This window comes from Ovis aries, chromosome 1, assembly GCF_016772045.2.
Source record: "Ovis aries strain OAR_USU_Benz2616 breed Rambouillet chromosome 1, ARS-UI_Ramb_v3.0, whole genome shotgun sequence".
Lineage (NCBI taxonomy): Eukaryota > Metazoa > Chordata > Mammalia > Artiodactyla > Bovidae > Ovis > Ovis aries.
Window position 1 is genome coordinate 101,203,910 of NC_056054.1, and position 27,382 is coordinate 101,231,291.

Below are 27,382 nucleotides of genomic sequence, written 5' to 3' on the forward strand. Positions count from 1 at the left end.
GAACACAGCCATGTCCACTCCCCACCCCTGAAAAAAACACATCTCAGAAATGACACAGATGGCTAACTAAGGACTTTATTTCAAACAAAAAAATAAAAAATTGAGAGCTAGCTCCCTGGGTGTGGGGAAGGGATCAGGGCAAGGAATTCCCCGAGGCTAGGCCAGTACCCTCAGACTGGAGGGGCCGTGATCATTCCCTTCCTCACTTCTGGGATGGGGGACCTCAGCAAGGGCAGGACCCTGTGCCAAAGCCCATCTACCCAGGGGAACTCGGGCTAGGGCTCAGTCCCTGGGAGGGGACAGTCAGGCAGCAGCATGGCCAAAGGCCAACCACAGGATCAAGTCCTCAGTACCAAGAACCTACTCTTTTCTTCCTGGGACCCAGAATACATGAAGCAGATGGCCTGTGGAAAGAACCTCTCGGACCCTGGTGAGGAGAAGCGAGGCCCCAGCGCCCCCCACACTTATCACTTCTGTTCTCTGGAGGGCAGTGAGTCCTGGAGTCCATCAGGTGGTAATACTGACACAGCTGGGGTGGCGGCAAGGAAGCCCCAGTCAGTCTGGACCCCGCAGCTGGCTCTCCCCACCCGCCCCGGCAAGCTCTACGGTTACCACATGATCCTTTGTATGTCTTGCCTTCCATTCCCCTTGGTGGATGGCTGGGGGGTGGGGCTTCCTGGCTTAGGGTTTCTCCAAGGGCCTTCCCAGGGAGGGTCCCCTGAACCCCCCCATCGCGCTGGGGCCTGAAGAGGAGGGCGTCACATGATGCCGTTGGTGAGGTACTGGAAGCCGTCATAGAGTTTGGTGGTGATGGACCGCATGCTGCCGTCCACCATCTGCTCCACCAGCAGCTGCAGCTGCTCCTCGGTCATGCTCATGTGGAACCTCTCCTTGAGGTTGCGGATGGTGCTGGAGCCATGGAAGCAAGGGAGCTGAGAGCCTGGGGGCAGCAGCGAGGAACAGGGTCACACGAGGAAAGGAGGGAGGCGCAGTGTAACAGGAGAGAGCCAGGCTGCCTGCTGCCCTGCCCTCCCTCTCAGACCCTGACAGCGTGCGTGCAGGTCTGCTTGGGCAGAGAAGGGAGGGCCGGCGAGAGGCCCTGTCTTGAGCCCCTGTTCATCCCACACTCCTAAGTGCCTCTAGGTAAGGGCACAAGGGCAGAGGAGGGCAGGGAGTCAGCACCGCATCTCCTCCAGGAAGGGTGGAGGGAGCAGTTTTAGGACCCAGAGGGAGGGCCGGGAAGTCTGGGGAGCGGGCCCTGAGCTGGGCACTTATCTGGTTGCAGGCCTCTGCCTATGCTACGTCTGACACTCACAGATGACCTGGGCCACCGTCATCACGGGGCCAGACGGGGATGCTCCTGAGCAACGGCGACAACCTGTGGGGTGGGAGCAGGGATGGGGAGGAGGAGACTGGCAGCTCAGAATGGGTGGACACCAAAGCCCTGAGGGGGAAATGGGGATGAGGGCCCAGAGAAGATGGGAGAGGAGGGATCCTGGACAAAAGACTATAGATGGCAAAGCAGTGAGGAAACAGCAGTGAGAGCAGATAGAGGAGAGAAGAACACAGCTCGGCTCTGAGCAGGAGTGAGTATGGCCCAGGGAAGGGGTCTGAGGACAGGGCCATCAGAAGTCAGAGGCCAGGCGGAGCAAGGTGGTGACTGAAAACACCTGAGTTGGTGAAGAGCCAAGCAATGGAACGAGACACTCAGAGTGGGACAAAGGATGGGGAGACAGGAAGAGACCAGGAGGCTGGAGATGGGACTCCTCTTTTTTACCCCTCTTAGTGCACACAGGAGGTAGTTTCTGTTGCCTCGGCCCTCCCACCCCCAGGACTAGCTGTCAGGAATCGGGAGGAATATGTGGAAGGAGAAGCAGGGCACTGGATCAGAGCTGGGAGCCCCACCCCCAGTCTTGAGGTGGAATCAACCTTCTGGAGGCTCCATGCCCCAGGGACCCAACATAGAGGGAATCCCGAGGCACTATGGGTCCCACCCTGTCCTGAACACAGGCTTCTCCCCGGCCCACCTTGCTGCATGATCTCGACGATCTGCACCACCTTATCCATGTGTTTCCGAGCCGCGATCAGCCCCTGCAGCATCAACATCTTGTAATAGTTGAACATGTCGCCATCCAGGCCGCCCATCACCTGCGAGGAGAGAGCTGTGTGCGCAAGGGAGCTCACAACTCCTCCCTTAGGTAAATGTGCCGAACTGTTACGTACCCACCTCTTACCAGGCAGGAAGCCTCCCAGGACATCCAACCTCACCCTGACTTACTCCCATTTCTGATCTGTTTGTTCCCACTTGCGGAGAGACTACCAGTTGCCCCTCCCATGACACCACAGTGAGGCACCTCTCTTTCCTCACTCACGTCCACAAACTCCGTGGTCAGCTTGAAGGCTGATGTCTCAAAGCCCAGGTTTCGGGGTGAGCTGGACAGGATGAAGCCAAAGTCGATGTGGATGATGTGGCCTTCTGCATCCAACAGGATGTTCCCATTGTGTCTGAGGAGGGGGCAGATGGGAGGAAGAGACAGTAGGAAGTCCGATTGAGGTGGGAGCTGAAGCTGCAACACACTGGCCACACGACACCAGGCAAGGGCCCTGCCACTTTTCCTGCTGAACTCTGGGTCCAGCCCCTAGAACCCAAAGCTGGCAGGAGGAAGAAAGGAAATTAGAAAAGTAGACTGCTAACAAAGGCAATGGGGTCTCACTTGCTATCATTAACAATAACAGAGTTTTAAGATTATCCCCATTTCCCAATAATCGCGCTTCTAAGCACCCAATCCCAATCTAGTAAAGAACTGGAAAGCTAGAAAAGCCAGCCTCTGCACTCTGGCCAGCTGTCACAGAGGCCAAGCACTTGGCTTAGTGGGAGGCGGCCAGTTACAACCTAATTACCTGTGTTTTGTTTGTAATTCCTGTTGGCCCACTGCAAATCAGAAACCCCACTGGAAGGGAACAGCAATCCCAGGCTGAGTGGAGTTTAAATGTAAAATAGTGTGGGGGCTTCAAAGAGTCAGCTTTAACTGTCTGGTAAAACCACTTATGTAAAAAAATTCCCAGGAGGCAATTCCTACAGGCTAGCTGCATGAAGACAAGAGAGAAATCCCAGGTCTTTGTGATTCCTATATGAATGGCCAGTCGGAGGGGAAAAATTAACATGCTAAGCATGTGAGGCCTGGCCCATAAGGGACCTCCTCAGAGTCAAAAGAGGCTTTGTTAGGCTAAGAGCTCACGGTCTGAGGCCACCTTCTCTGGGGTTGGTTTGACTGGCCAAAAGAAGAGGGACAGGGATAACCCAGTCCCATCTGAGTCTCTACCCTTCTGGGGAAGCATAACAAATTCAGCAACACTCAATCTTGAGAGCCAGAAAGCCCCAGATGTCCTAGTCCAGCCTCGCATTTTACAGGTGAGGAGACAAGCCCTGAGAGAAGAAACGACTGACTTGTGAAAGGCCCCAAGCCAGTGGATGAAGGGCAGTCACGCTTCCCTCCTTAACCGCTGCACTGCTGCAGGGCCCTCATTCTGAAACACTCGTTCGGGGGCCCCTTCACTGCTGAGGCTTCTCACCAGTGGATGAGTCCATTCAGGACTTAACTACCTCTATTCTTTTTTGAGTTATAATGAAAGATTTACCAGCTGCCCGTCTCTTCCTCCACTTTTAAAGGATGGACTCTCATCGTTTAAATATATTAGTTTCCTAAAGAAAAGCCCAGAGGCCTGAGTATCACCTGCTTCCCTGCCCCCACTTACTCAACATAGGGGCTCAGGCTCTAGGCTCTCTGGGCCCTGGGTTCCAAATCCTGACTCTTGAGAGACAGTCTAAAGCTTGGAACCAAGTTTTACTCAGCCATAAAAACGGAATGAAATAATGCCATTAGCAGCAACATGCATGGACCTAGAAATCATCACACTAACTGAAATAAGTCAGACAAAAAGATAAATATTATGGTAGAGTAATAAGTGAACTTATTTACAAAACAGGAATAGACTCACAGACACAGAAAATCAATGGTTACCAGAGGGGAAGGGAGGATAAATTAGGAGGGATTAACAGATACACACTGCTTTATATAAAATAAACAAGAATTTATTGTATAGCACAGGGAAATATATTCAATATCTTGTATTAATCTATAATGGAAAAGAATCTGATAAAGAATATGTATGTGTGTCTGTGTATATATATCCCTGTGACTCGGATGGTAAAGAATCTGCCTGCAATGTGGGAGACCTGGGTTCAATCCCTGGGTTGGGAAGATCCTCTAGGCGACCCACTCTAGTAGTCTTGCCTGGAGAATTCCATAGACAGAGGAGCCTCGTGAGCTACAGTCTATGGGGTTGCAAAGAATTGGACACGACTAAGCAACACACACACACACACACATAGTTTAGTCACTAAGTCGTGTCTGACTCTGCAGCTCCATGGACTGAACCCACCAGGCTTCTGTGTATGCACGCACACACATACATATATATACATAACTGAATCGCTTTGCCGTATACTTGAAACTAACATGATATTGCAAATCAACTATACTTCAATTTTAAACAATGTCAGGCATCGCAGGCACCTAACAGATGCTAGATCTCTGATAAGCGGCTCCGCTGGCTAACCTTAATGTGCTGCCATGCCACTGGGAACCCTGGAAGCACAGGCCACTGGGCTAGTGCTTTCCCAGGACAGCTGCCCTGTGCCCTGAGAGGCACAACTCACAGCTGCAGTCCAGTACTGACCCTGAGTCACTGTCTGGAGACAGTCTTAAAAACAGGGCCTCAAGGGTGTAACAACCTTTGTGTGGTATGTTGTTCACCTATGTGCAAAGACGAGCTTCCTAAAGGTCACATGATACTGGCAGAAATGGCAGCTCTGCGCAAAACAACTTGAGTTTTGGAAATCATATGCCACAAGAGGAGAATTCAGAGCTGGGAGTTTCAACTTGTGTCCACCGTGTCTTTCATATTCATCTGCTCCTCTCTGCTCTCAGTCTCTACCACTGCCCTCACACCAGGCCTCATCACCTCTTGTTTGACAGCTGAAGGTCCACTGATCCACCCTGCCCACAGTGCCACAGGGCACACTCACTCAACACAGACTGGCTCACGGTGTTTCCTCTGCCTGCAGAATAAACCTCCTGGGCCTCATGAAGGCCCTACTAATCCAGCCTCGACTTACGTGACGTCACTGTTACTGTGCCATGCAGTGTGGCTCGTGCTTAAAGGATCTCGAGCTGTTTCCTCTGCCTGGAACATCCTTCCTTTTCCATCCACAGCTTTCTCTGTCCTCATTCTCCTTTGTCTTTCAAGACTCTGCATGCTCAGACCCCTGCTCCTCCCATAAATGCTTCACTTCTTTGCCCCTTGCCCTGGTACTTGTCAGTCTGCCTCCTTGCCTTAACAGCACAGGAATACATCTGTCTCGACCTAAAATGTGTTTGTTTCATCTTCATATCTTGGCAGTGGAAGGTGGTGATGAATAAATGGGGAGACAGGAAACCCTGGAGAAAAGCTAAGGATGAGGGACAGGAATTCACCTACCTGTCCTTGACCTGCAGCAGATAGCAGACCAAGCAGTAGCCAGCACAACTCTGCACAAAATTGCGCTGGGCGCTGAGGAAGGCCTCAGTGGTGTAGCTGCCATGCTCCTGTAGGAAGTAATCGAGCAGGGAGAGCTGCGACTGCTTCTTCACCTGGTGTATGGACACAGCGTTGACCACCGGTTCAATCATGCCACTGTCGGCCGAGATCACGAGGATCTTATATGGCTTGATCCACAGGGGTACTCGCTCCTGTTCCCAAATGGACTGTGAGGAAGCACACAGTGGCATTAAGACTCTAAATGAGAGGATGAGGCCAACATCCCTTCTGTTCCCAATCTCAGACAGTTCCCATCCTTGGTGGCCTTGGAATCTAGGCCATCGAGTAAGTAAAACCCTGTTATCCCACTGAGGACCAGGAAGTTCTGAAAGGAAATCCAGGGTCTGACCAGACGCAGGGTGGCATGTAGGAAAAGGCATCTTATAGACAGAAGTTAAAAAGAGGGAGAGGGGAGAGGAGACCTCACTGTCACATCCCAGGCAGGGCAAATGGGAGCTGTTAATCCCAGTTCAAACAACTGGGAAAAAGAGGAATCTTCTCCAGAAAATGAAAATATTTATATCAAGAACTGATTAAACAGGTGAATTTGCTTGTAGGCATCCACCCTGGGGGTCAGGGATTGACATCTCAGCCCACCGCAAACCACTTGCTGCAAATCAGTTGGGAGTTTTTTGATCTGTGATCAGAACAGGTGCCAGCCACAAAAGGGCCACAAGAGAGCGCTGTGGAGCTGCTCCTGGGGCTTTACTTCTCGGGAGAAGCACCAGCTTAGTTTAATGGAAATCCAACTTCAGCCTAGGCAGGAAGTTGGTCCCCAGCAGAGTTCCTGCAGAAGGACCTGTGTGATCACTTCACACATCTGTAGATGGGCTGAGTTTCCCTTCTTTCTCCCCCTCTTCTCTTACCTGTAGTTGCTTTAACACCTGGAAGGCCAACAGCTCCTGCCGAAGGTCATCCCCACACTTGACAATGACTGACAGGAGCCGCCAATTGGGCAGATGGCCATAGGGGGAACCCTCTCTAATGCGCCTGTGAAGAGAAGCAGGACCTGCCAAGGGTGATTCCAGGCTGCCCTGGGGAGCCCTCTCTAACGCGCCTGTGAAGAGAAGCAGGACCTGCCAAGGGTGATTCCAGGCTGCCCTGGGGAGCCCTCTCTAACGCGCCTGTGAAGAGAAGCAGGACCTGCCAAGGGTGATTCCAGGCTGCCCTGTGGTGCAGTGGTTCAGAATCTGCCTTGCAATGCAGGCGACATCAGTTTGGTCCCTGGTCCAGGAAGATCCCACATGGGATCTTGCAACTAAGCCCTATGCCATAACTGCTGAGCCCATGTGCAGCAACTACTGAAGCCCACACCCCCTCAAGCCTGTGTTCCACAACAAAAGAAGGCACTGCAATGAGAAGCCCGTGCACCACAACTAGAGAGTGGCCCCTGCTCTCTGCAAGTAGAGAAAGCGCCACGTGCAGCAATGAATACCCAGCACAGCCAAAAATAAAATAAAATATATTTAAAAAAAAAAAGAGCAGGGGGTGATGCCAGGTTGAGGACAGAGACACAACTTCTATGAAAAATTCAAATCAAACCCCCCTCAAGGGAAGGACTCAGACTGCCTGAGGCCTGACGGATCTTTCAGAGGAGACTGACAGAATATGGAGGGTGGATCCCCACCCAACTCACCGCACTTTCTCCTGCCAGGGCTCTTTGAGAGCAACTGCAGAAGGGTCTTCTGGATCTCGTTTGAAGGCTGTGGGGGTGTGAGCCAGCTGCTCCGAAAGGCGACGTCTAGCAGGAAGAAACTGTATCATTGCTTGGAGGAGCTACCCCAGAGCCTCCTGTCCCTGTCTATGCTGGCATTTCCTGCACTGTTTCCTTAACTCTGGGCACACAGAGATAGAAACCTGGGCTAAGAAGGACTCATGGAAGGAAACAAACCACTGATGGCTTTGCTCACCTGGTGGTTTGTAATCATGTTAAACGCAGATTAGCAGCCCCTCCCCATCTTCCTACCAGGATTCTGCATCAGGACAGATACAGCTCCAGCATCTGCATTTCCCACACCATCTCCTCCTTCTCTGAGCAATGCGTCTTCCCAGACCCACTCTGGGAAACGCTCAGACCTTCCTCTGGTGCTTTCATTCCTTTGGAGTCCTTTTAAAATTTACTTTCTGTAGTAGCCCAGTAACTCCTCAACCCACACCTTCACTCCCTCTAGTTTGGTGGCCTCAGGACAAGAACAGAGTGAGAGAGAAGCAGGAAGCTATAGGCTGACAGAAAGGATGGGAACAGAGACAGGCGGCGCCTAAGAGAGGGATGAGAAAGGAGGGGCCGCACGGTCTGGCCATACCGGATGTCACCTGCTGCGATGAACACAGGCTCCTTGCTTTCCTGGCTGGTGATGCTGTCCACGGAGAACTGGGAGATGTTGTCACAGCTGTTGGTGTGCACTTCAGGGAGCTGGGGAGAGCAGGGCACTGCAGGTCAGAAGCGCTGAGCACAGGCTGCCTCTTCCACCTCCTCTTCAGATCACCCTTCATGCTGCCCTCTCCACAGCATGACCAGTCCTCCCTTTCAAACTCTGCTCCAAGAAGCCTCCCCAGGTCATGCATCTCCTGGACCCTACACTACCTAGGTTCCCCGCTCCGCCCCCAGACCCTCTAGCAGTGTTTCTCAATGTGTCAACTATAGCTGCATCAGAATGACCTGGAATGCTGCTAAACCACAGATGCCAAGCCACCATCGATCTGAATTTAAATGACTGGGAATGGGATCCGGAAATATGAATTCCTAACAAAGCCTCCAGAAGACTTCCAATGCATTCAAGTTTGCAAACCACTGCCAAGACCATCACAGAAAGCTGAACTTTCAGCTTTATTCTGAGAGCTCCCCAGGCCAGGAATGCAGTCTTCCTTAGGGTCCAGAACAGGCACTCTCCAGGCTAGGTTCCTCTGAGCGTTTCTTTAAACTAAGCCATCCCATCTTTTATTCATTTTGACTGTGCTGGGTCTCTGTTGCTGTGCAGGCTTTCTCTCGTTGCTGCGAGTAGGGGCCACTCTCTAGCTGTGGTGCTCGGGCTTCTTACTGTGGCAGCTTCTCTTGTTGTGGCTCCTGGGCTCTAGAGAACAGGTTCAACACTTGTGGCACACGGGGCTTAGTTGCTTCGCATCATGTGGGACCTTCCCTGACCAGGGATTGAACCTGTGTCTCCTGCACTGGCGGCGGATCTTTTTAGCACAGAGCCATCAGGGAAGCCTTAAGCCATTCAATCTTATCTCCTCACCTCTCTCTATACAATGTCAGCCTCCAAGGCCCATGTCAAGCCCCTTCTTTTCTCCTTCCCTTGTGCCAGTGCGTTTCTCCTAACACCATTCGCCACTTCTGCACACTGCTGTGTTGTGTATCTTACACACAGATTTTTTTTTTTTCCTCTTAAATGTCTGCATCTGGTCTCCCCAATTGGACTGCCAGCTCAAGTAGAGTCTGCCTTTTCACAAAATGGAATCTGGTTGGGTCATAGTTCTAACAGAATCCTGTTCTGGATCCCTACAACCCCAGAACAAAATCCCAGTTTCTTTCTGCACCTTACAGGATCCTTCTTATATCTGGCCCATTTTGGCCTCTCCAGCCTCATTCTTTGGAGAAGGCAATGGCATCCCACTCCAGTACTCTTGCCTGGAAAACCCCATGGACGGAGAAGCCTGGTAGGCTGCAGTCCATGGGGTCGCTAAGAGTCGGGCACGACTTGAGCGACTTCACTTTCACTTTTCACGTTCATGCATTGGAGAAGGAAATGGCACCCCACTCCAGTATTCTTGCCTGGAGAATCCCAGGGACGGAGGAGCCTGGTGGGCTGCCGTCTATGGGGTCGCACAGAGTCGGACACGACTGAAGCGACTTAGCAGCAGCAGCAGCAGCCTCAGGGAGTGTTGTGTTGTCTCAAATACATTGAAAGCGCCTGGCGAACAGGTCCTATGCCCAGTACTACTTCCTTGGAGCTCCCTCACCTCCACCTGTAGCTCGCCTATGTCATCCACCGACCAGGCCTCGTCATCGTTGTCATAGTTGGGCACAGTGCTGAAGCTGCCTGCCCGCTGCTCGTGGGTGATGCCACATTCGGGCAGGTTCTCCACAGACCGGGTGCTCCGAATCCGGTTCTCGGGGATCCGAGCGGGGACGCTAGTGGTATCGAAGTTTTCACATTCGAGGGCCTCCACGTAGATCAGGTAGGGAGCCTGGGGTGGTGAGAACAGTATTTGTAATGTCCCTCCACCGCCGCTCCCCAAGACCACAACCCTGGTAACACAGTTTGTCCTGCCACTGACCCCTGCACCAGCCCACCTCCCTCAGTCCCCAGACACCAGGAATGTCCTACTGAGGGCAGGAACGGATCCTTTGAATACATATGTAAGAGTCTGGCTGAGAGTATATAGTCTAGCAAATGTTCAGCTGAGCTTCAAAATGTACAGAGGGTACACCTGACCAAAACACCCCAAACTATCAATTACCACCCATCAGAGAGGCCTGAATGCCTCGGGCTTGTCCTCAAAACAGAAAGACTAGAAAAAAGCTGGGCACTGTGCCAGACAGGATTCTAATCTTCAATACATCTTCTGGAAAAAACAAACAAACATCTGAACCATTAGTACTCATTTCAACCAGCATACTACTTCAGCTAATTCTCTCCAACGTGAACTGGGCACCTTTCTCTCCTTCTCCCTGCCCACTGTGATCAGAAAAGGTCTTAGAAACAAACATTTCTCTACTTTTATTGTTGCTGTACCTGGAAAGCCTAAGAGTTATGGAAGGGCTGGAGAAGAGCTCCCAGAAGGACTAGAGGGTGGTGAGGAGAGTGGCTCTCCTCTGAGACAGAGCAGGAGGCAAGCTGAACACATTAGGCCTCTTTGGTCCAGAAAAACAAAGCTCAAGAACAGGGATAGGCAGGCCCTTGGAATCACAACAGAGCAGAGGTAAAGTCAAGGCTGACAGGTGCATATGAGCTATGGAGGAGTCCAGGATGCCAGGGGGGCTTCCCTAGGCCTGTACACAGCCACGGGAGTAGAGTCAGATGAGGGGTCTGGTTGAGGCCCAAGCCCACCTACCTTGTCCTTAGAGTTGAGGACGACAGCCTGGGTGTGGGGCACACGGACCACGTGGTGGTCAAAGCCGGCAGTGGGCAGCCAGACTCGGGCGGGGAGCTTATGGTTGAGCAAGGAGAGCTCTGAGATCAGCCGCTGTGTCTTCTGTTCCTTGGTGGGGAGCGTGGCCAGCCGCTTGCCAATCGCCATCAGGGACTTGATGAATTCTCGCTCAGGAGCCAGTCTGACGGGCTACAGGGGGTGGGGTGAAGTAAAAGATGGTGAAGAAACCATAGAAAAAAGTGGTCCTCCCACTCAGTCACGACTAGCCCCGCAGGCCAGGGGTCCCAGTGTCTCCAGTACTCCAGGGAAGGGATACCTTTCGGCCCTCTCAGGAGATCCCACCCATGCCCATCAACCTGAATTGGGAGCAGGCAGAAAAGCAAGCACTGCCCTCCTTCGCAGGCTGTTTCTTGACGGGAAGGGGGTGTGTGACTCCAGGCCACTCGGTGCACCCCACTTCTCTTGGACTTGAGTTCCCGAGGAACTGTCCCAAGGCTTCCAGACGGACGGGAGGATGGCATCCAGACAGGTCAGCCAGGGACCCAGACAGAAATGCTGCTCACACCTGAAGCGCTTCACCCATCTCAGCAACGAGGCCATCCCTCTCCCTGCAGGATCCCTGGGCTGGGTGTCCAGCAGGCCCACAGAGCTCCAGAGGGGAGCTGTGAATCAGCACCTCCCCTTTCAAAGGAGGATTCAGTCCAGTCAAGTGACTTTCGCTGCTTCCACGGCACCCCCCTGTCCACCCTACAATCTCTCACCGAGGGTCAGTGCGCATGCAGGGTATGAGGCAGGATGAGCAGACTTTGCACTAATGAGGGAACAATCAACGGGGAAAGAAAAAGCAGATGGAGGCTGGGAGGTGTGCACAGGTGGGTGGAGAAGACAGCTCCTTTCAGGCCCTGGTGCCGGCCCTGAAGGCCTGTCTTTCTCAGTGATTCCTCCTTGGATCCTCTTCCCCTACCTCTCAGGGACTAGGCTACCCACATTTGCTCCCTTCTGTGGGCTTGGCTGCTCACGCTGGGCACTGCATTCTCAGAAAGGGCAAAGTCAGTGTTGGGAGTCAGGTGGGGATGGGGAAAGAGATGGGCTCAGCTAGACATGGAAAAGGGCTCCTTTCCCAGCCTAAGTCCTTCCACCTTAAGAGGCATTTTATCAAGATAGGCACCCAGCTCCCTGGCCCATCTCTCCTCAGCTAGGCAAGAACAGTATCTCTTCCTCAAATAGAAACAGTAGTATCTCACTCACCAGGCTTCTCTCCCTCTTTGTGTGTCAAGCTCAGTTTCCCGAGTGAGAATTTCTACCCTCACTCCCTCACATTGCCATAAAGAGCTTCTTTGGAAAGCTGGGCAGTACCAGGCCCACCTCTGCATGTGCTCAGAGCCAGGGTTCAAAGGCACAGCTCAGCTCTCAGGCTCTACCTACAGGGGACCGGCCCAGGGCCCCACACAGTAATGAAGACCCGGGTGTCTGAATCAGCCAGGAATGCTTCGGGAGGCAGAGTCGAAAAAGAGATAAAGACAGGAAGACAACAGAACTAGCCCTCTGGTCCCTGGAAATATCCTAGGGGCTTCAGAGAGAGAAAGAACAGAAGAGGAGATCTGGAGACTCACTCCTTCATTCATCCTGATCCCCTAATCCATCCACTCAGGTGGCAAACGGTCATGGTCCCAGAGACCCTCCACCCCAACCAATTCATAGTTATTTCAGATTAGAAACAACAGAATTCCTTCCCATCCTCAATTCAGCCTTTGGGCTGGGAGCCCCTAAGTTATGTCAGCATGTTGGAAATATGACCCCAGGCCTCGAGAGAGAGGCACTGCCACATGGGAGGAGATAGGAGTCATGACTGAAAGGGGATCAGCACAGAACAGAGAAAACCGATTGGGAAGACAAATCAAAAGTAAAATGTAAAAGAATCATCCAAACTCCCAGAGGGTCCAGCATTTCCTCTCACGTCTCTGCCCAGCAACAAGGTCCGAGACCCTGTGGGACTGGAGGGTCAGGGGTTAGTCCAGAGGGAACAAGAAAGGAGAATGAGGGTTATGAAACATCCTGGGCAGGGGGCTGGGAAAGGGAAGAACTCAGACCTGGAAGAAACGTGAAGTTAAAAAGGAAACTGGTGTGGGGAGGCGCAACGTTCCTTCAGGCCAAATCCTATTTGCTTCTCCAGTCAGCTCACCCAGCATGGGGCCTGGCATTCAGAAGACACTGAGTAAGTATTTGATGGTCTGACGGCAGAAGCCACAGGGAAAGGGTGCTGGGTGGGAGAAACAGGATCCTGGGGGTTTCTGCCAAGCTGCTCTTGGCTTTAATCCAGGGATAAATTCTACCTCTCTCCCAGCTGTTTGCTCTAGAGAACCAGGAGCTGGGGGCTGCGTTGCACTGCAACCCAGCTGTCCTGGGAGAAGGATCAACTGAGACCCCTCAGCACTGGCAATGAAGAACAGGGGCTCTTCCAGGTCTCAGAGGCCTGGGAGTGAGGGGCTGGAGTCCCAGGAAGAAAAGGCAACTTTTAACTCCAGCCTTGACCTGGGGACTCAGAAGACCTGGGGACGGAGAGGAAATGCGGCCATGGGCGGAGCCTGCCACCCAGTCCCAGCCTGGCCCCACTTACGGAACTGAATGCATTATCAATACTCTCGGTGCTGGAGGAGAGCTCCTGGGAAAGGGCCGGAGGGCAAGGGGAGAAGAAGGGGGCAGGGAGGGAAGGGAGAGAGACAAAGGCAAAGAATTTAGCTCCAACCTGGATCATGACTGTTTCTCTTATGTAGCTCTACCTTTCTGCTTTAATGAAAGAAAGTCAGCCCACAAATGCCACTTGCCCAGATTCTTGACATTGTGGAAGATACTAGAAAGCTAGCGTAGACCTTGAGGTCAGAAGGGTTGAAGAGGTAGTGGCCTCTGCTTTTCATTTCCTGCCCTTCTGTTCTTGCCTGCACAAGTCTTCCTTCTAGGAAAAATTCCTACAGCTGGATCTGTCAGGGAGGCAGGTACCTCGATGCTGCAAAGCTTTCCTGCTTCCTCGGTATTCACCCACATGCTCTCAACCAACCCCTTCTCCATGGAGACCACCATTGAGACTGAATATAACAAGCTGCATGGCTCCCATACCAGAAATCCCACGTTCCTCCAGCTTCTTGGAGACGTCAAGGAGGATGCAGAAGAGCTAGCCTTTCAGTGCCAGGTACATCTCCTCTCTAATCAGCCTCATTATCACCCTGGGAAACCCAATCCCACCCTTGAATCATGTGATGAGGGCTAGCAGGGACCCAGGAGCATGAAACGTCTGTGCTAGGTGCTGCTGGGAGTTAAGGATGAGTAACTGTCTTACCTACCAAACTTCTGTAGGCCTCCGATCAGGCTGTTTCATGTGACACTTGATAAATTACAATTTTTGGATCTAAGTTGAGAAGCCAGGTCCCAGCTGAATCCATCTGAGAAAGCTGAGTGGCTGGCTGCTCCACAGCAGCCGTCCTGGCCCCAGTTCAGGAGAGTTAGCTAAAACCCACCCCATTCCTATGTCTTATTAGTGTCTGCGAGTAAAACGGGGCCGAGGACTGGCGCTGCAAGTCACTGAGTGGCTCCGGGGCACTCGTGCACAGGCCCACCCTGAGTTCTGTCCACCAAGGTCTCCCAGGACAGGGAGAGGGGCAATGTGGGTACACGGCACATAGGAAGGGAGGGTCCTGGACTCGGGAGACAAAGTCAAAGCCGCTCCCAGGGCAGGAGGGCAGTGGTCACTGAGCTACTCTGCGATCAGAATTTCAAGCAGCCACTTAATTCAACTCCACGGTTTACATTCGATTCCAGCTGGAGGCCCTCTTGTCGGGTCTTTCTTTAAAGAATCTGGGAAGAGTGGCACTTTGAAGGAGAAGTCAAGCTGAACACTCTCCCAAGGCCGTAGCTCTTCTGCTTGAGGGGGAGTGGTGGTGGGAGGGAGCACCAAGGCAGCTAGGATGCTGAAGTTGATGATGACTTGCTGGCTCAATCTCTACCCAGGAGTTGGGTGGGGAAGGAACAGTAGGCAGGATATGGGTTCCACAAGCCCTGCTCCAGCTGCTTCTACAGACAGGATGGTCCTGTCTGACTCATTAACAGCCTTGGGGGCAGGGAGATATATCGTGAACTGCTCCTCTCTCCTCTGGAGACTTGAGTCACTCAACCTGAGTCAGCTCTAAGGAGAGAAGCTTGAGGCCAAGAAGCTGACATCACACTCTATCGGGCTGGAAGGCCTCCTGGCCTTCCAGTGTGATAGCAGATTTCTCTGTACAAAGGTTACAGCCCTGAGAAGACAAGGCTGATCTACAGTACAGGGGGAACGTGTCGGGTGGGGGTAGGATCTAAATCGCTCTGTTCGCTGAGCCCCCACCCTAGGCCAAAATATTTACCAGGTGGGTACAACTGGAAAGGAAAACTACCTGCGCCACTTAAGAGCTCCCTGACGAGGCTGAGAAAAACTGAAGGGCTGGGCTGGGGCGGGGGGTGGGAGCGGGAATGGGAGGAGATGGGAGAAATCAGTGCTGGAGCTGTTTACTTGTAGGGGAGAGTGTAGATTCCTCATTAAAAAATAGAACCCTCTGTGAGATCTGGGCAGAGAAGCACTCTGCTGGGAGACCCTAGGCAGGAAGAGACAGCATGAGCACCTGGGATTCTTCTTGGAGGCCTCGCTTCACCCTCCAGAGGGTCCCTGCTGGTGGTGGGGGCACAGTATTAAACTCAGAACCCACGGGGAAAGCCAGAGAGGGCAAGCAGGGTGTCTCTCCTTTGAAAGTCTCTGTTCAGACCTTAGATAATCATGTGTTTTGTTTCAGAGAGCTGTATACTTCCTCCTCAAGTGCAGGAATCAACATTTTAGGAGAGTCACCAAAAAACCACTAGAACTAATAAATTCAGTAAAGTTTCAGGATATAAAATTGAAGAGTCACAAACCAAGCAACTTCCTGGATAATGGGATCTCCCTACTACCTTGGAAGTTCCTGGAGGAAAGGACAGCATTCTATCCTGCACCCCCTGCTGCCTTCAGCACAGGCTCTGCTGTGGACAAGCTCAAGAACTACAGGCTGGGTGAACGAATGTTGCATGACAGGGGAGGGGGACGATCAGAAGAAAGAAAACCAGTGCTTGGGAGACAAAGGCCTTGAAAGATGTATCTTCGAAAAGTCAAAGGGGTCTGGAGAGACCTCTTGGCTGAAGGCTCCAACGCTTAGGCTCCTGGTGACTCTCTCGCAGCTCCTGCGGAGCCACAGGGGACTCTGGTGTCTCTCTCTGCTAGCGTCGTATCACCCGGGAGTGGTGTCTCCTTTCGTCCTGGATCTACTGACCCGAGAAACAGGAGCCAGGTTGGGAAGAATGGCAGCTGGAGGGGACAATCTAGAGGACTTTAGCATCCACAGAACACCTGCGTCTCAGCGTCACCCCAAACCCCATCCTAGGCAGCAGTGGGCTGCAAGGGGGACTAAGGATCAGCACGGAGGACAAAAGGCCGAGGCCTCCGTTTTCCTGGTCCTAGGATGAGTACTACAAAATGCCTGTGGAGAAAAGCCAAGAGGCGCCTGACACGAGGCACCGAGGGATTCACTTACAGCTGCTCACACTCATACTACTACAGGCTTGACCCCAAGAGGAGCTCCCAAACCCTGCACGACCTTAGTCCCACCAGCTCTGGATGATTCTTCTCGCTCTGCCACAGCCTCCTTTCATGACCCTGGGCTTCCTGCCAAGCTCAACCGGAAATGAAAATGGTCCATTCTGGTTCTGAGAACAGCTGGGCCCTGCCTGTGCATGGGTGTGGAAACCTTCATGGCTAAGGCCTAGGCTGTTCTTCCCCGTATGGACTCTGACAGCTGAGGCTGGGTGTGACAGACACTGGTTGAGAGACTTGAGGCAAATCATCCAACCTGTTTCCTCAGTGGTGAAATAATACCTATCTCTTAAGGCTGTTGCGAGGATTACATGTAAAATATTTGACATGGTGCTTGGCACGCACTAAGTGCTCAATAAATGTTAGCTCCTTTAGTTTCCCATTACCATCACAACACCAAATTTCCAGACAGACCAGGCTCTGTACTCTCGTTCCCTCCTGCCTTTCCCTGCCCCAGTCACTCTGACCTCTCTTTACTTGAAAGAAGTCCCATTGTATCAAAACTGTGGGTGGGTTGTGGGCCCCAGAGAGGCAGATGCCAGCACCATGGCTACACGCATTCTCCAGCAAGTGCAAACGCCTCGGTCTTTTCTCCCTTCTTCCCTAAGGCTAGGCTGGCAGCCAGATGGGAGCCTGGCTAGTGGGGAGTCAGGGGTGGGGTGGGGAATGGCGGACCACTTTCTGGCAGGGACGTCAGGTAGGTCACTAACACTTGGTTGTTCATGGGGCAAGTGTCCCTGCTCTCTGTCCAGATGTGGAATAAATGGTGTGCATGAAGCCTGGCATGCAGCATCCATGGGGTCGCCAAGAGTCGGACACTGAACAACGTGACCAGCTGATGGCTTACCTCACCCCACTCTGTATCCTAAATGGGACACCCCAACTGCTGCTTTTTCTTCTCAGGCTTCAGGTCCTTGACTCGACACTGGGTGTGCCCAAGATTTACTCCGTATCAGGAATGCCTCCCTCTCCCTTCTGTGCTTCTCCCAAATGATATGGGAAAGAGACAAGCAAGACAGCCCTTCCCCCAAGGAAAGGCAGGCAGGAAGGCATTCTGCAGATGCCTCAGTGATAGGGAATGAACCTTACCCTTATGTCAACAAGGAGCAGGATCTCCAGGGAGTGAGGAAGAGGGATTATGAAGAGCAGTGGCCAGGAGAATGAAGCTGAGGGTCTGCTTATCATCTCCCCTCCCCCAGCACACACAGAATTCACACACAGAACCCCTTTTTCTCCCTGCCATGGTTGCTGCTCTGAGAGGTCCTGGTAGATATCCCAGGGTTCAAGTCAGGCTGGGGAGGGTCTCTGCCACAGTTCTCAGGAAGTAAGCGGATGGCAGTGCAATTTAGTAAAAACCCACTGGACAGTCAGGAGGATCAGCCTTGCTACTAAGCTATACGACCTGAGGCAAGTCACTTTATCTCCCTGGGTCTCTGAGTTCTTCCTTTGTAAAATGAGGCAGCTGGAATACATGAATCCTAAGGTCTTTTTCCATTCTAACATTCCATCTTTAATTGGTGAAATGAAACAGAGGGAAGGAGTGAAACGGAGAGTAACCCTGAACCAGACATCCTGACTCCATGCCACCTGGCTTGCCCCTTCGTCCCGCCCGGGAATTTTACCTCATCCTCATTCTCCACTTTAGGGTTGCTGGCTGTTCGTTTCAGGTTGCTGCTGAGACTTATGCTGGCGGTGGCATCTGACTTAGAGCGCTGGTGGGTCCTTTTTGAGGGAGACAGTCCTGTGTCAGGGGCTGGGCTCAAGGAGGGCAGCTCCCTCTTTCGGTGAGCAGGCTTCAGCTCATCTGAGAGGATCAGCTTCCGCAGCTTGGTCCCACGGGAGTGTCGCTGAGTGGAAATGTGCATGTCTGAAGAGTAGGCCCCCAGCAACAGGGCACACTGGAGGGAAAAGTTAATGCTCTGGCGGCAGCGGTGGACTATGTAGGGCTTGATGGCATCACCCACGTCCTCGTCCATGTGGATGTACATGTTAAGCAACTGGGGCAGATAGAAGTCCACATCCTCATTACGAAAGCAGAAGAGCCGGTTGCCGATGTAGGCCTGCACTCCAGGCTCCTTGGAGTTATACAGGTATGAAATAGCCATGGAGATGTCAAACAGTTTCGACTCAAACAGCCTCAGCAGCCAAGACTGTTTGGCGGAGTTGTTCTGCCGCCGCCTTCTTGCTCCCTTGGCTGTGCCTGAGGCCACCGTGGCCCCCATCTCATCTTCCTCCTCCCTTATCTGGGCGGGTGGGTCGTCCAGGCAACGGATCTCGCTGTCCACACCATCCCCATTGACCAGCTCCAGTGGGGTGCCTCTGCTAGAGATGGCCACGCCTCCATGCAAGAGCTTAACTTTCTCCAGCACCTCCTGGCAGGCCTTCTGGGCCACCTCAGGGTCAATCACCGAGAGCTCCCCGACCCCCTCCGTGATGACACTTAGCAAGGAGCCCCCATTATTCCCTGGCGGGCCAGGAGCAGGCTCGGAAGGTGGCTTCAGCGGGGCAGGCTCCACTACCGTGTCTCCCATGGCCACAGCCAGACTTGGAGCTTGCAAGCTAGAGAAGGAAGGAGGGAGAAAGGAAGAGAAAGGGAGACACACACACACACACCATTAGTGGTGCCGACCTCAGGCCTGGCCCGCGCCAGGAAACCTTCCCAGGCATCCCCTCTTTAAGTCTTCTGGGACTCATTCAAACACAGATGAAAAGTCATCCCCTCCCAGGAAGCTTACCCTGACTCCCTCCTTGTGCCTCCGATGCCTACATTACTCTTCACTCCTTCTGTGCTTAGTTACTCATCTTAGCCTCTGTTCTTAACTTGTATTTGCCAAATGTTGCTTTATGTGTGTTATGTTTATCTAGGTTTACAAATTCTTCAGAGAGACTGGGAAGCAATTCTGGTCCTAATTCTCTTGTCCCCAACTCTTCAAATGCTCTTCTCTCTCCATGTTCTTCCCATATCTCCCTCAAATGCCTTGCCAGTAACCTTTAATTTTTCCTCTTTAAACTGTATTTTCTTCCTCATATAACACTCCATACACAGGTCCTGAATATCTCACCTTTATTTAGCGCTAAAATCTTGATGTGTTTTTCCAGTTACAGATACTTTTCTTACCTTCCCTTTTAGACTCAAAGCACCCAAAAAATAATGGCCAGCAAACACACCAGGCTTTACTGAGAAGGAAATAGCTCAGAAACATCCATCGTCAACCCTGCTGAGGTGTGCCATTTCTCTGCTCGTCTGAGGACATGACATCATGCTCCCTTCCTCCAGCACTGTGGCAGCTGAAGGATAGTGGAAAAACTCCTGCACTTGGACTCAAACAGGCTGAGATTCAAAATCCTGGCTCTGCCAGTATGTGTGTAAACTCAGGCAAACCTCCTATCTTCTGAGTTTGTTTCCTCAACTGTAAAATGGGAAGAAACATGTCTATTTCTTAATGTCACTGTGTATTAACAGAATGAGTAACTTTATGTATGCAAAAGGAATTAACATGTCTGTCCCTGGCACACAGCGTGTGTGTGTGTGTGTTAGTCACTGTCGTGTCCGACTCTTTGCGACCCTATGGACTGTAGCCCACCAGGCTTTTCTGTCCACGGAATTCTCCAGGCAAGAAAAGTGGAGTGGATTGCCATTCCCTTCTTCAGAGGAACTCTCCAACCCAGGGATCGAACCCTGGTCTCCTGCCTCGCAGGCAGATTCTTTACTGTTTGAACTACAAGGAAGTCTGTACAGGCACACAGTAACACTCTACAAATGCTGCTGCTGCTAAGTCGCTTCAGTCGTGTCCAACTCTGTGCGACCCCATAGACGGCAGCCCACCAGGCTCCCCTGTCCCTGGGATTCTCCAGGCAAGAACACTGGAGTGGGTTGCCATTTCCTTCTCCAGTACATGAAAGTGAAAAGTGAAAGTGAAATCGCTCAGTCGTGTCCGACTCTTCGTGACCGCATAGACGGCAGCCCACCAGGCTCCCCCGTCCCTGGGATTCTCCAGGCAAGAATACTGGAGTAGGTTGCCATTTCCTTCTCCAGTGCATGAAAGTGAAAAGTGAAAGTGAAGTCACTCAGTCGTGTCCAACTTTTAGCAACCCCATGGACTGCAGCCCACCAGGCTCCTCCGCCGTGGGGTTTTCCAGGCAAGAGTACTGGAGTGGGGTGCCACTGCCTTCTCTGCTACAAGTGCTAGTTAAATCCTAATCACCTAAAAGGTTGATAAACAACGCACATGCACACGCCTATGTTGTTTATATGGAGAGTGATTTAGTTAACATTTGTTACTCGAGACTCTTCCAAAACATTTATGTGAGCCCTCTCCTATCCCAACCCTACTTTCTCCCATCCTCATACACACACTCCAAGAACTGGAGGGGCTGTGAGAAGACAAAAAGGTATCAGGCTGGAGGCCACGTGTCCAGAATGTTCAAAGGAGAAGAAAACATACAACCAACAATCCCCCTCTGGAGGGATCAGAAGGAAAGTCAGTGAGAGGACACTTGATAAAAGCCACTGCCTGCCTAGAATGATTCTTCAGAGACTCACTAAATCCAGATCAGGAGAATCAGTGCAGAACAGGAGGAAATCTCAAAGCAAGGACTGGGAGAGGTACACTATATCAATGTCAGATTGACGTAGCTCCAGAGTCTGGCTGTAGGTAGCAAAGGACTCAAGAGGCCTCTTCACAAAAATACAAATAGCATGAGGCCACGTCACACTCAAGAGCATGAGCAAGAGGAAGGCAGAAGTACTTGCGGAGCTGGAAGGCAGGTAATTTCCAACTGATAGTGGCATCAATGAACCTGATAAGTGGGGTTTGACCCTAGTAAACCCAAGTAAGTGGAAGGAGGCTCAAGACACAGGTTCGCTAGTCACTCTGCAAAGCCTGAGTTTCCACCACTACTTTTTCAGGGCCTCTTCTTGAATCTCTGAAATTTTAAGACTCAAAGTCACCTTCATCTGCCCAACATATATAGTCCAGCTTGCTCTCCCCCAGCAGTCAACCACTAATGTTGTGCAGGAAGATGGATGGAGAACTCTTAAGCTCTCAAGGAGTATTAAAAAAAAAAAAAGGCTACTTCAGTTTATTTTTCTCCTAACTCTGTCAAGCAAGAAGTTCATCCCCCAGTTGAATTTCTCTGATGCAGTCTGAGACTAGAATCAGCAAGAAGGTGGCGACTCTTTCACTATGCTCTTTCCCAAATGAGGCAGTGGCCTCTGAGCAGCAGAACCGGCATGGCTGCCTCTGCCCATGTGGACCTGTCTCTACTCGCAACTGTGGGGTGCACAGGAATAAGAAGAGGGAAGTGCTAATCAGTACCTGCTGCGACTCTGCAGCACACTGCACCAGAGGGCTCTCAAATTCCTCAAATTCAGCTGGGACCACTACTACCCTTTAGGTCTGCTTAGACACTCACACAACAGACTCAAATCACTTTATACAACCAACTCTTTTTTTTTTTTTTAATCTCTCTATGCTTGGCACATGATTCTTTTTTCCTCTACTCCAGAGATTTTCAAGACACCAAAAGCTCCTAAAAGACCACTTTTCAAAACTTCCAAGGGAAAAGAAGTTCAGACATTCTCCCACATACAGCATTTCAGATTTCACTAGGAAATGCAGACGATCTGGAAATGGTCACAACTGGGATTACTACTGGCACCAAGAAGGAAGGCAAGGAGGCCATCATTTCTTTTATCCCAGGGTTGAGCTGGAAATCCCATATCACATATTTAGGGGACTTGCCCACTGAACAGAACAGGTCCCCCATTTGACAGCCTTTACTCCCCAGGGAACAGATAATGTCAAGAGGAGGAGGAAAAGCAAACTCCTCTCCTGTAAAGGGCAGCTATGCCACTAGAAACCACCAAACTGGAGCTTGGCCTCCCTCCTGACCTTCCTGAGTCTCAGGAACTGCCTGCCTCTGAAGCAAGTCATGGGGAGAAGGAGGAGCTGAAGGAAATGCAGGTTGTTTTGGCAATTTAGGCAATAAGAAATAAATGGATTTTTTAAAACCTAAATCCAGATATGGTCTTTAACATCAGTTAATTCATTCTGAAATGCAAAGTAAATACAGCTTTGATGAGTAACTAAAGAGAGTGAAAGGACTGGAAAGCAAAACAGGAAGAAACGGTTTCTGTATTCACCACCTTTCCCCTTTTAAAAGTCAGAGAACAAGAAAAACCCCAGAGAAGTAAGTCCAAACCTTTAATATCAAAAGACTCCTATGGCTCTCAAGGACACAGACAACTGAGGCTCCACATTTCACACTGGGAGCCTAAAGTGGCCTTCTGGTGAGGCTAGAAGGGAACTGAAGAGGTCTACCATGGCCCAGACCAGCAGCTAGCTTCTCGGAAAGGGGTGTGTGTGGGAGGGGGACGGGGAATGTTGACAACCAACTGGCTCCACACCTGATGTCTGGGCAAAGAAGGGAATCCTCAGGTGAGCATCAGAGGGCTGCTCAGGGCCAAGCAGAGAACAGCAGGGAAGGAGGACAGAGGCACACGTGCATGTCTTCTGTGATGGAGCATCCAAGTCTCCAGAAGGTTCTGGGGGTAGGGAACGCTATCACTTAACCTGGCTTCTTGCTTCTCATCACCTCAAAAGAATCTAGACAAACAACCCTCCACTGGCCTCCATGAAATGACTTGGTGGATTGGTCTCTGCTAGGACAAGGTGTAAAGGGCCCCAGATCAATTTCCTCACATAGTTAATCACCATCCCCTTCTTGAAATCTTTTTCCATGAATTAGATAAGCATGACTGCTTCAGATCAGTCCTCATGTTTTTAATATGTTCCTGTATTTTCATAGAATGACCCTTAAGAGACCATCTTATTTATTGCTCTACCTCCAAACAGAAAGGTGAGCTCAATTTTCCATCACCTTTTAAAAGATCCCTCTGGAAAAAAAAAAAGAAAGATCCCTCTGAGATGGAGAGATGGATCATATGAACTGGAAAAAAGAGTAGTGGAGTCAATATCTTCATCCTACAAGGGAGGTAGTTAAGAGACGCTATTAAAAGTTAATGGACAGGGTGGGAGGTGGGAGGGAGGGCACATACGTATACCTGTGGCTGATTCACACTGATGTAGGGCAGAAACCAACACAACATTGTAAAGCAATTATCCTCTAATTAAAAATAAATAATTTTTTAAAAAGTTAACGGCAAGGAGGTTCAAATATGTCATTTAAAGGTACTCAGGCTTCCAGTAGAAACAAAAACATATAAACACGAGGTATGAATCTTCTAAAACACAGTCTTCTTTTGTAATAATTCATAAACCAAACAAGAACAAAAATTTTATCTAAAGCTCTGGCAATAACTTTCAGAGAAGAGGTTATCTTTAGGAGTAGGGATGAAGGGAAAGAGACTATTGATTTTCATCATAAATTCTTTAAGTACCATTGGATTTGTTTCCAAATGCACATCAGTCTTTAATAATAATTTTGAAAAAGAAGCTGCTCTTCAAAAGGGACTTCTAATCATCCTAAGCTGTCTGTTCTGCTCCTGAGGACTCCCTCCTCATGTCTCAAAGTCTAACTCAAACCTTTCTTTAAGGAGGTCTCAGCTCATCCTTCCCTCTTAACCTCAATGGTAAACATGGAGTTTGAGTACAACCTTTCCCTTCTAGAAATACAGAACCAAGCCATCAAACAAGCTCAAGCCCTACCAGGAACCAGGTAAATGCTTACCCAAGGCCCCAAGGCAGAGTGGCATCAGGGAAAGGGAGAACAGTGGTCTCAGGAAAGTTCAGTCAATATTGAATGAGGCAGAGAAATCTGTTCAGGGCTCTAGAGCTGGTATAAGCAGATACCAGCCAGACAGCCCAAGCCAGCTCTGGGAGCCCCTGCTGTAACTGACAGATGGCAAAGAAAGCAACCTGTATACTCAGTTCTCTCTGAACTGTTCCTCCACAAACTCCAAATGCACTTGAACTAGGCTCTCTCCGGTCTCATGCCACTTGGTCCCTCTCAAGCTTCTTCCCCAAATTAGACAATCTCAATTTTCTGCTTTGGATAGTGTTCAGCAAATGTGTTCTCACACAGTGTGGACCCAGCTCTGAGAAGGAAGCAGAGAAACCAGGAGGAATATGACTTCTCTTTAGGGGTGCTCCCAAGGAGCAAAGCTGCTCCTAAAAAGGGGACTTACGAGATCGGACACTGGCTGGCTAACGAGGAGGCAGACAAAGGGGGAAGTGGGACAAAGCAGCATGATTACTTTCAAACAGGCTTAGAGTAGGAAGATGAAGGGAACTTCACGTGTTCTTTTCACGATTGGAGGCCAAGAGAGAGACATGGCATACAGGTGAGCAACTAGCTTCCTAAGTCCCAACTCAATTCAACTGTTCTTTTCCAGCCAGATTCCTCAAAGGATTTTCCCACAAACGTACTTTACGCCTACAGAATCTGGAGTTATGGCTCAAGAACAAGAGGAACAGCAAAGCTGGTCAGCAACTTAAAGCAGTGGGGAACCAAATCAAGGCAGATGAAAGAGTCAGGCCTGGAGCTTGCCTTTCAAACTGATTTACTCCCATGGCTGGAGACTAGAAAGGTTCAACAGCCAGAATGAAGGAAAATTCTCAGAACTGAATCACTACTAATAAATACCTTGTGTCTGAGGAACCCTGTGTTTTGTAAACAAATAATGAAGTCAAATTTTTTCCCCCACATTGTGCTATACCCCTATTACTGTACCTATGCCTATAAAGTGGACCATTTTCCCAAAACATGTCACGCTAAAGGTCAAGCGAAGAAGTCACATCCTAAACCCAGGAGTCCTGATTTTCAATATACATGCTCTTTCCATTGGCTCATGTTCCTTTTCCCAGTTACCCCCTGACCAAATCCACTCCAGGCCTAAGCTCTTACGGAATTAACCAAGACCATTCTAGTAAAGCCACAGAGAGTAAACCGATTCCTCTTAGGGGTGGGAAGACATTATACTCTGTGATCCCTCTAAGACAAGCCTAAAATTAAATTATCCAAAACAAAATTTCTCACAACCTCATTCAGTTTCCATGCAGGCCTGTTCATTCCTCCAGCAAAGTGTAATCTGATAGGAACTGCTTCAAACTTGCTCCATCCTTCTGAAACACCCTCTGTCCAGAGAAAAGCCTGAGACAGCTGAGGCTCCCCCCTCCTCCCAACACATCTTCTTAGCTCAAGGTTTAGCTGATCCTGAAATAAGTGGTATGTAAAGGCAGAGGGACAGAGAACACATAAAGACCACCGGCAAAACAATACCACAAGGATCAGCAAAACCCTTGAAACTCGAGGGAAGTGTCAAAGTTGGAAATCCTGAATGGGAAGGAGCACTGTCAGATCTCTCTTCTACAGGAACAAACCTCCAGAGGTTGGGAGATCTGAGGAAGGGTCGAGAAAAGCTAAAGAAAGTTACAGGAATCATTAAGTACTCTAGAGAAGAAAGGATTAAGGTCAAAGCAGAATGTAAACAGTACTTTGGGAATGATGGTGAGGGCCTGAGATCCCTTAAGGAGAAGGAATAGACAGTTCTTGGAAGCCGGGAGCTGGGTGGGTGGGTGGCAGTGAGGTAATGGAATCAGAAGCAGCAGAGGAAGAGCCGGCCACAGAGGCCCGGGAACCAGGGGCTGGGGATGCACAGAGACATCGGAGTTAAGGGGCAAAACAGGAAAAGGGATAAAGGCGGAGGCCGTGGGGAAAGGGGCTGGGGCACAGACAATGAGGAAAGACAAACAAGGATGGACCCTATAAAAGGCATCGTGATGTGGAAGGGCTTGACGACTTAAGATAATTCGGGACGGAGGCAACAGGGATAAGCGTGAGGGAGGGGGGAATCCCCGGCAGAGGGAGGAGCTAAACAGAAGAGGAAGCCAAAAAGCAGAGGAGGACCCCAGGTTCGGGAAGAACGGGTGAAGGAACCCGGAATGCGGGTGCCACCGGGAGGATAGTTTTGTAGTCGAACCCAGGTGTGGGGGCGGGGGAGGCTGTGCTGGACAAGGTGGGAGAGGGACCCCTTCACACACAGGGCAAGGGGCACTCACAGGGTAGGAGTCGCTTACCTCCGGGGGACCCCGGCGGAGGGGGTGCGGGCGGTCGGGGTCGGGCTGCCGACACCGCCGCCTCAGCAGCAGCGGCCGCTCCCGGGTTCCATTGGCCGCCTGCGCTTCCCTGACAGCGGCCGCGGCGGCTGCACCAGGCCCCGGCTGCGGGGCTGCCCTCAGCGCCGCCTGAGGGGGCCTTCGCGCTGCCGCGCGTTCGACCGGGCCTCACAACCTTCTCTTCCTCCCTCGCACCACCAGGATTAAAAATAAATAAATAAATTCCTCAGTAGATCTCGAGTTTTCTTCTGAATTCAGGCCCTTCGTGGGCTATGCTTTCTTGCTACTCCGACGCTCAGGACCCTACGGATCCCATAGTAATCTAAGGAGTCGGGTAAGCTGCCTGAAACATGCCTGTTCAGAAATAGAGAAGGGGGCGGGAAGAGAGATTTGGAAGCCGGGGAGGAGGAGAGGACCAGGGGAGGAGCTTACGGGTGGGAGGAGGGGCCAAGCCTTGGGAGGCGGGCCTAAGAGGCAGCTTTTGCGAAGCTAAGGAAGCCGAAAGGGAAGTAAGATTTTCTGGATAAAGGGGCAGGGGCTCCCGGCTTAGAGCAGAAGGCGGCGGTGTAGCGGGCGGGCGTGGGTTCCCTGCTAGAGGAGAAGTACAGGCTTGCCGCGTACTTCAGTAAACAGTGGAACGTGCAAATTATACGTAAATGAGCCTGTTCGAGTTAGCAACCAAGTTACCGTAATGGCAGTCAGTGACTTTCCCCTATTCCACACGACTCCTTTAGTAAATCAGGTCGGGGGACGGACGCTGGGGGCCGAGCTGGACAGCAGAAAGAGAAAGAAAGGACAGGCTGGGAAGATAGTCACCTTCACTATCCTATTCTTACTCATGTTTAAGGACGACGCCAAGGTTACGCCCCTTATCGCTTGGGGAATGGCGCTGTCCAACCGCGTCAATCTTTCGCCGTTAGCGGCG

General features: G+C 51.1%; 1 protein-coding gene across 4 annotated transcripts; it reads right to left on the reverse strand.

The window, feature by feature from the left end:
• Positions 1-57: 57 nt before the first annotated feature.
• PI4KB (phosphatidylinositol 4-kinase beta) lies at positions 58-26,374 on the reverse strand. Of its 4 annotated transcripts, XM_042254466.2 has the most exons (13): positions 25,382-26,374; positions 18,001-18,937; positions 13,352-13,396; positions 10,696-10,923; positions 9,601-9,828; positions 7,944-8,053; positions 7,277-7,381; positions 6,507-6,630; positions 5,542-5,807; positions 2,373-2,505; positions 2,028-2,148; positions 1,316-1,378; positions 58-940 (listed from the first exon to the last, which is right to left on the reverse strand). In XM_042254466.2, the coding sequence occupies exons 1-13, from the start codon at positions 25,384-25,386 to the stop codon at positions 759-761; spliced, it is 2,547 nt and encodes an 848-aa protein (XP_042110400.2). In that variant the 5' UTR covers positions 25,387-26,374; the 3' UTR covers positions 58-758. The 4 variants fall into 4 exon arrangements, with proteins under 4 accessions (XP_042110400.2, XP_042110439.2, XP_014947723.3 ...); XM_042254505.2 differs by lacking the exon at positions 13,352-13,396; XM_015092237.4 differs by lacking the exon at positions 1,316-1,378.
• Between the last annotated feature and the right edge of the window lie 1,008 nt (positions 26,375-27,382).

Coding starts and splice junctions, on each gene's coding strand:
- PI4KB (XM_042254466.2), bottom strand. Junction 7,382..7,943: donor ATCGCAGCAGGTGACATCCG/GTATGGCCAGAC, acceptor TCTTCCTGCTAG/ACGTCGCCTTTCGGAGCAGC. Junction 1,379..2,027: donor CGTCGAGATCATGCAGCAAG/GTGGGCCGGGGA, acceptor CCCACCCCACAG/GTTGTCGCCGTTGCTCAGGA.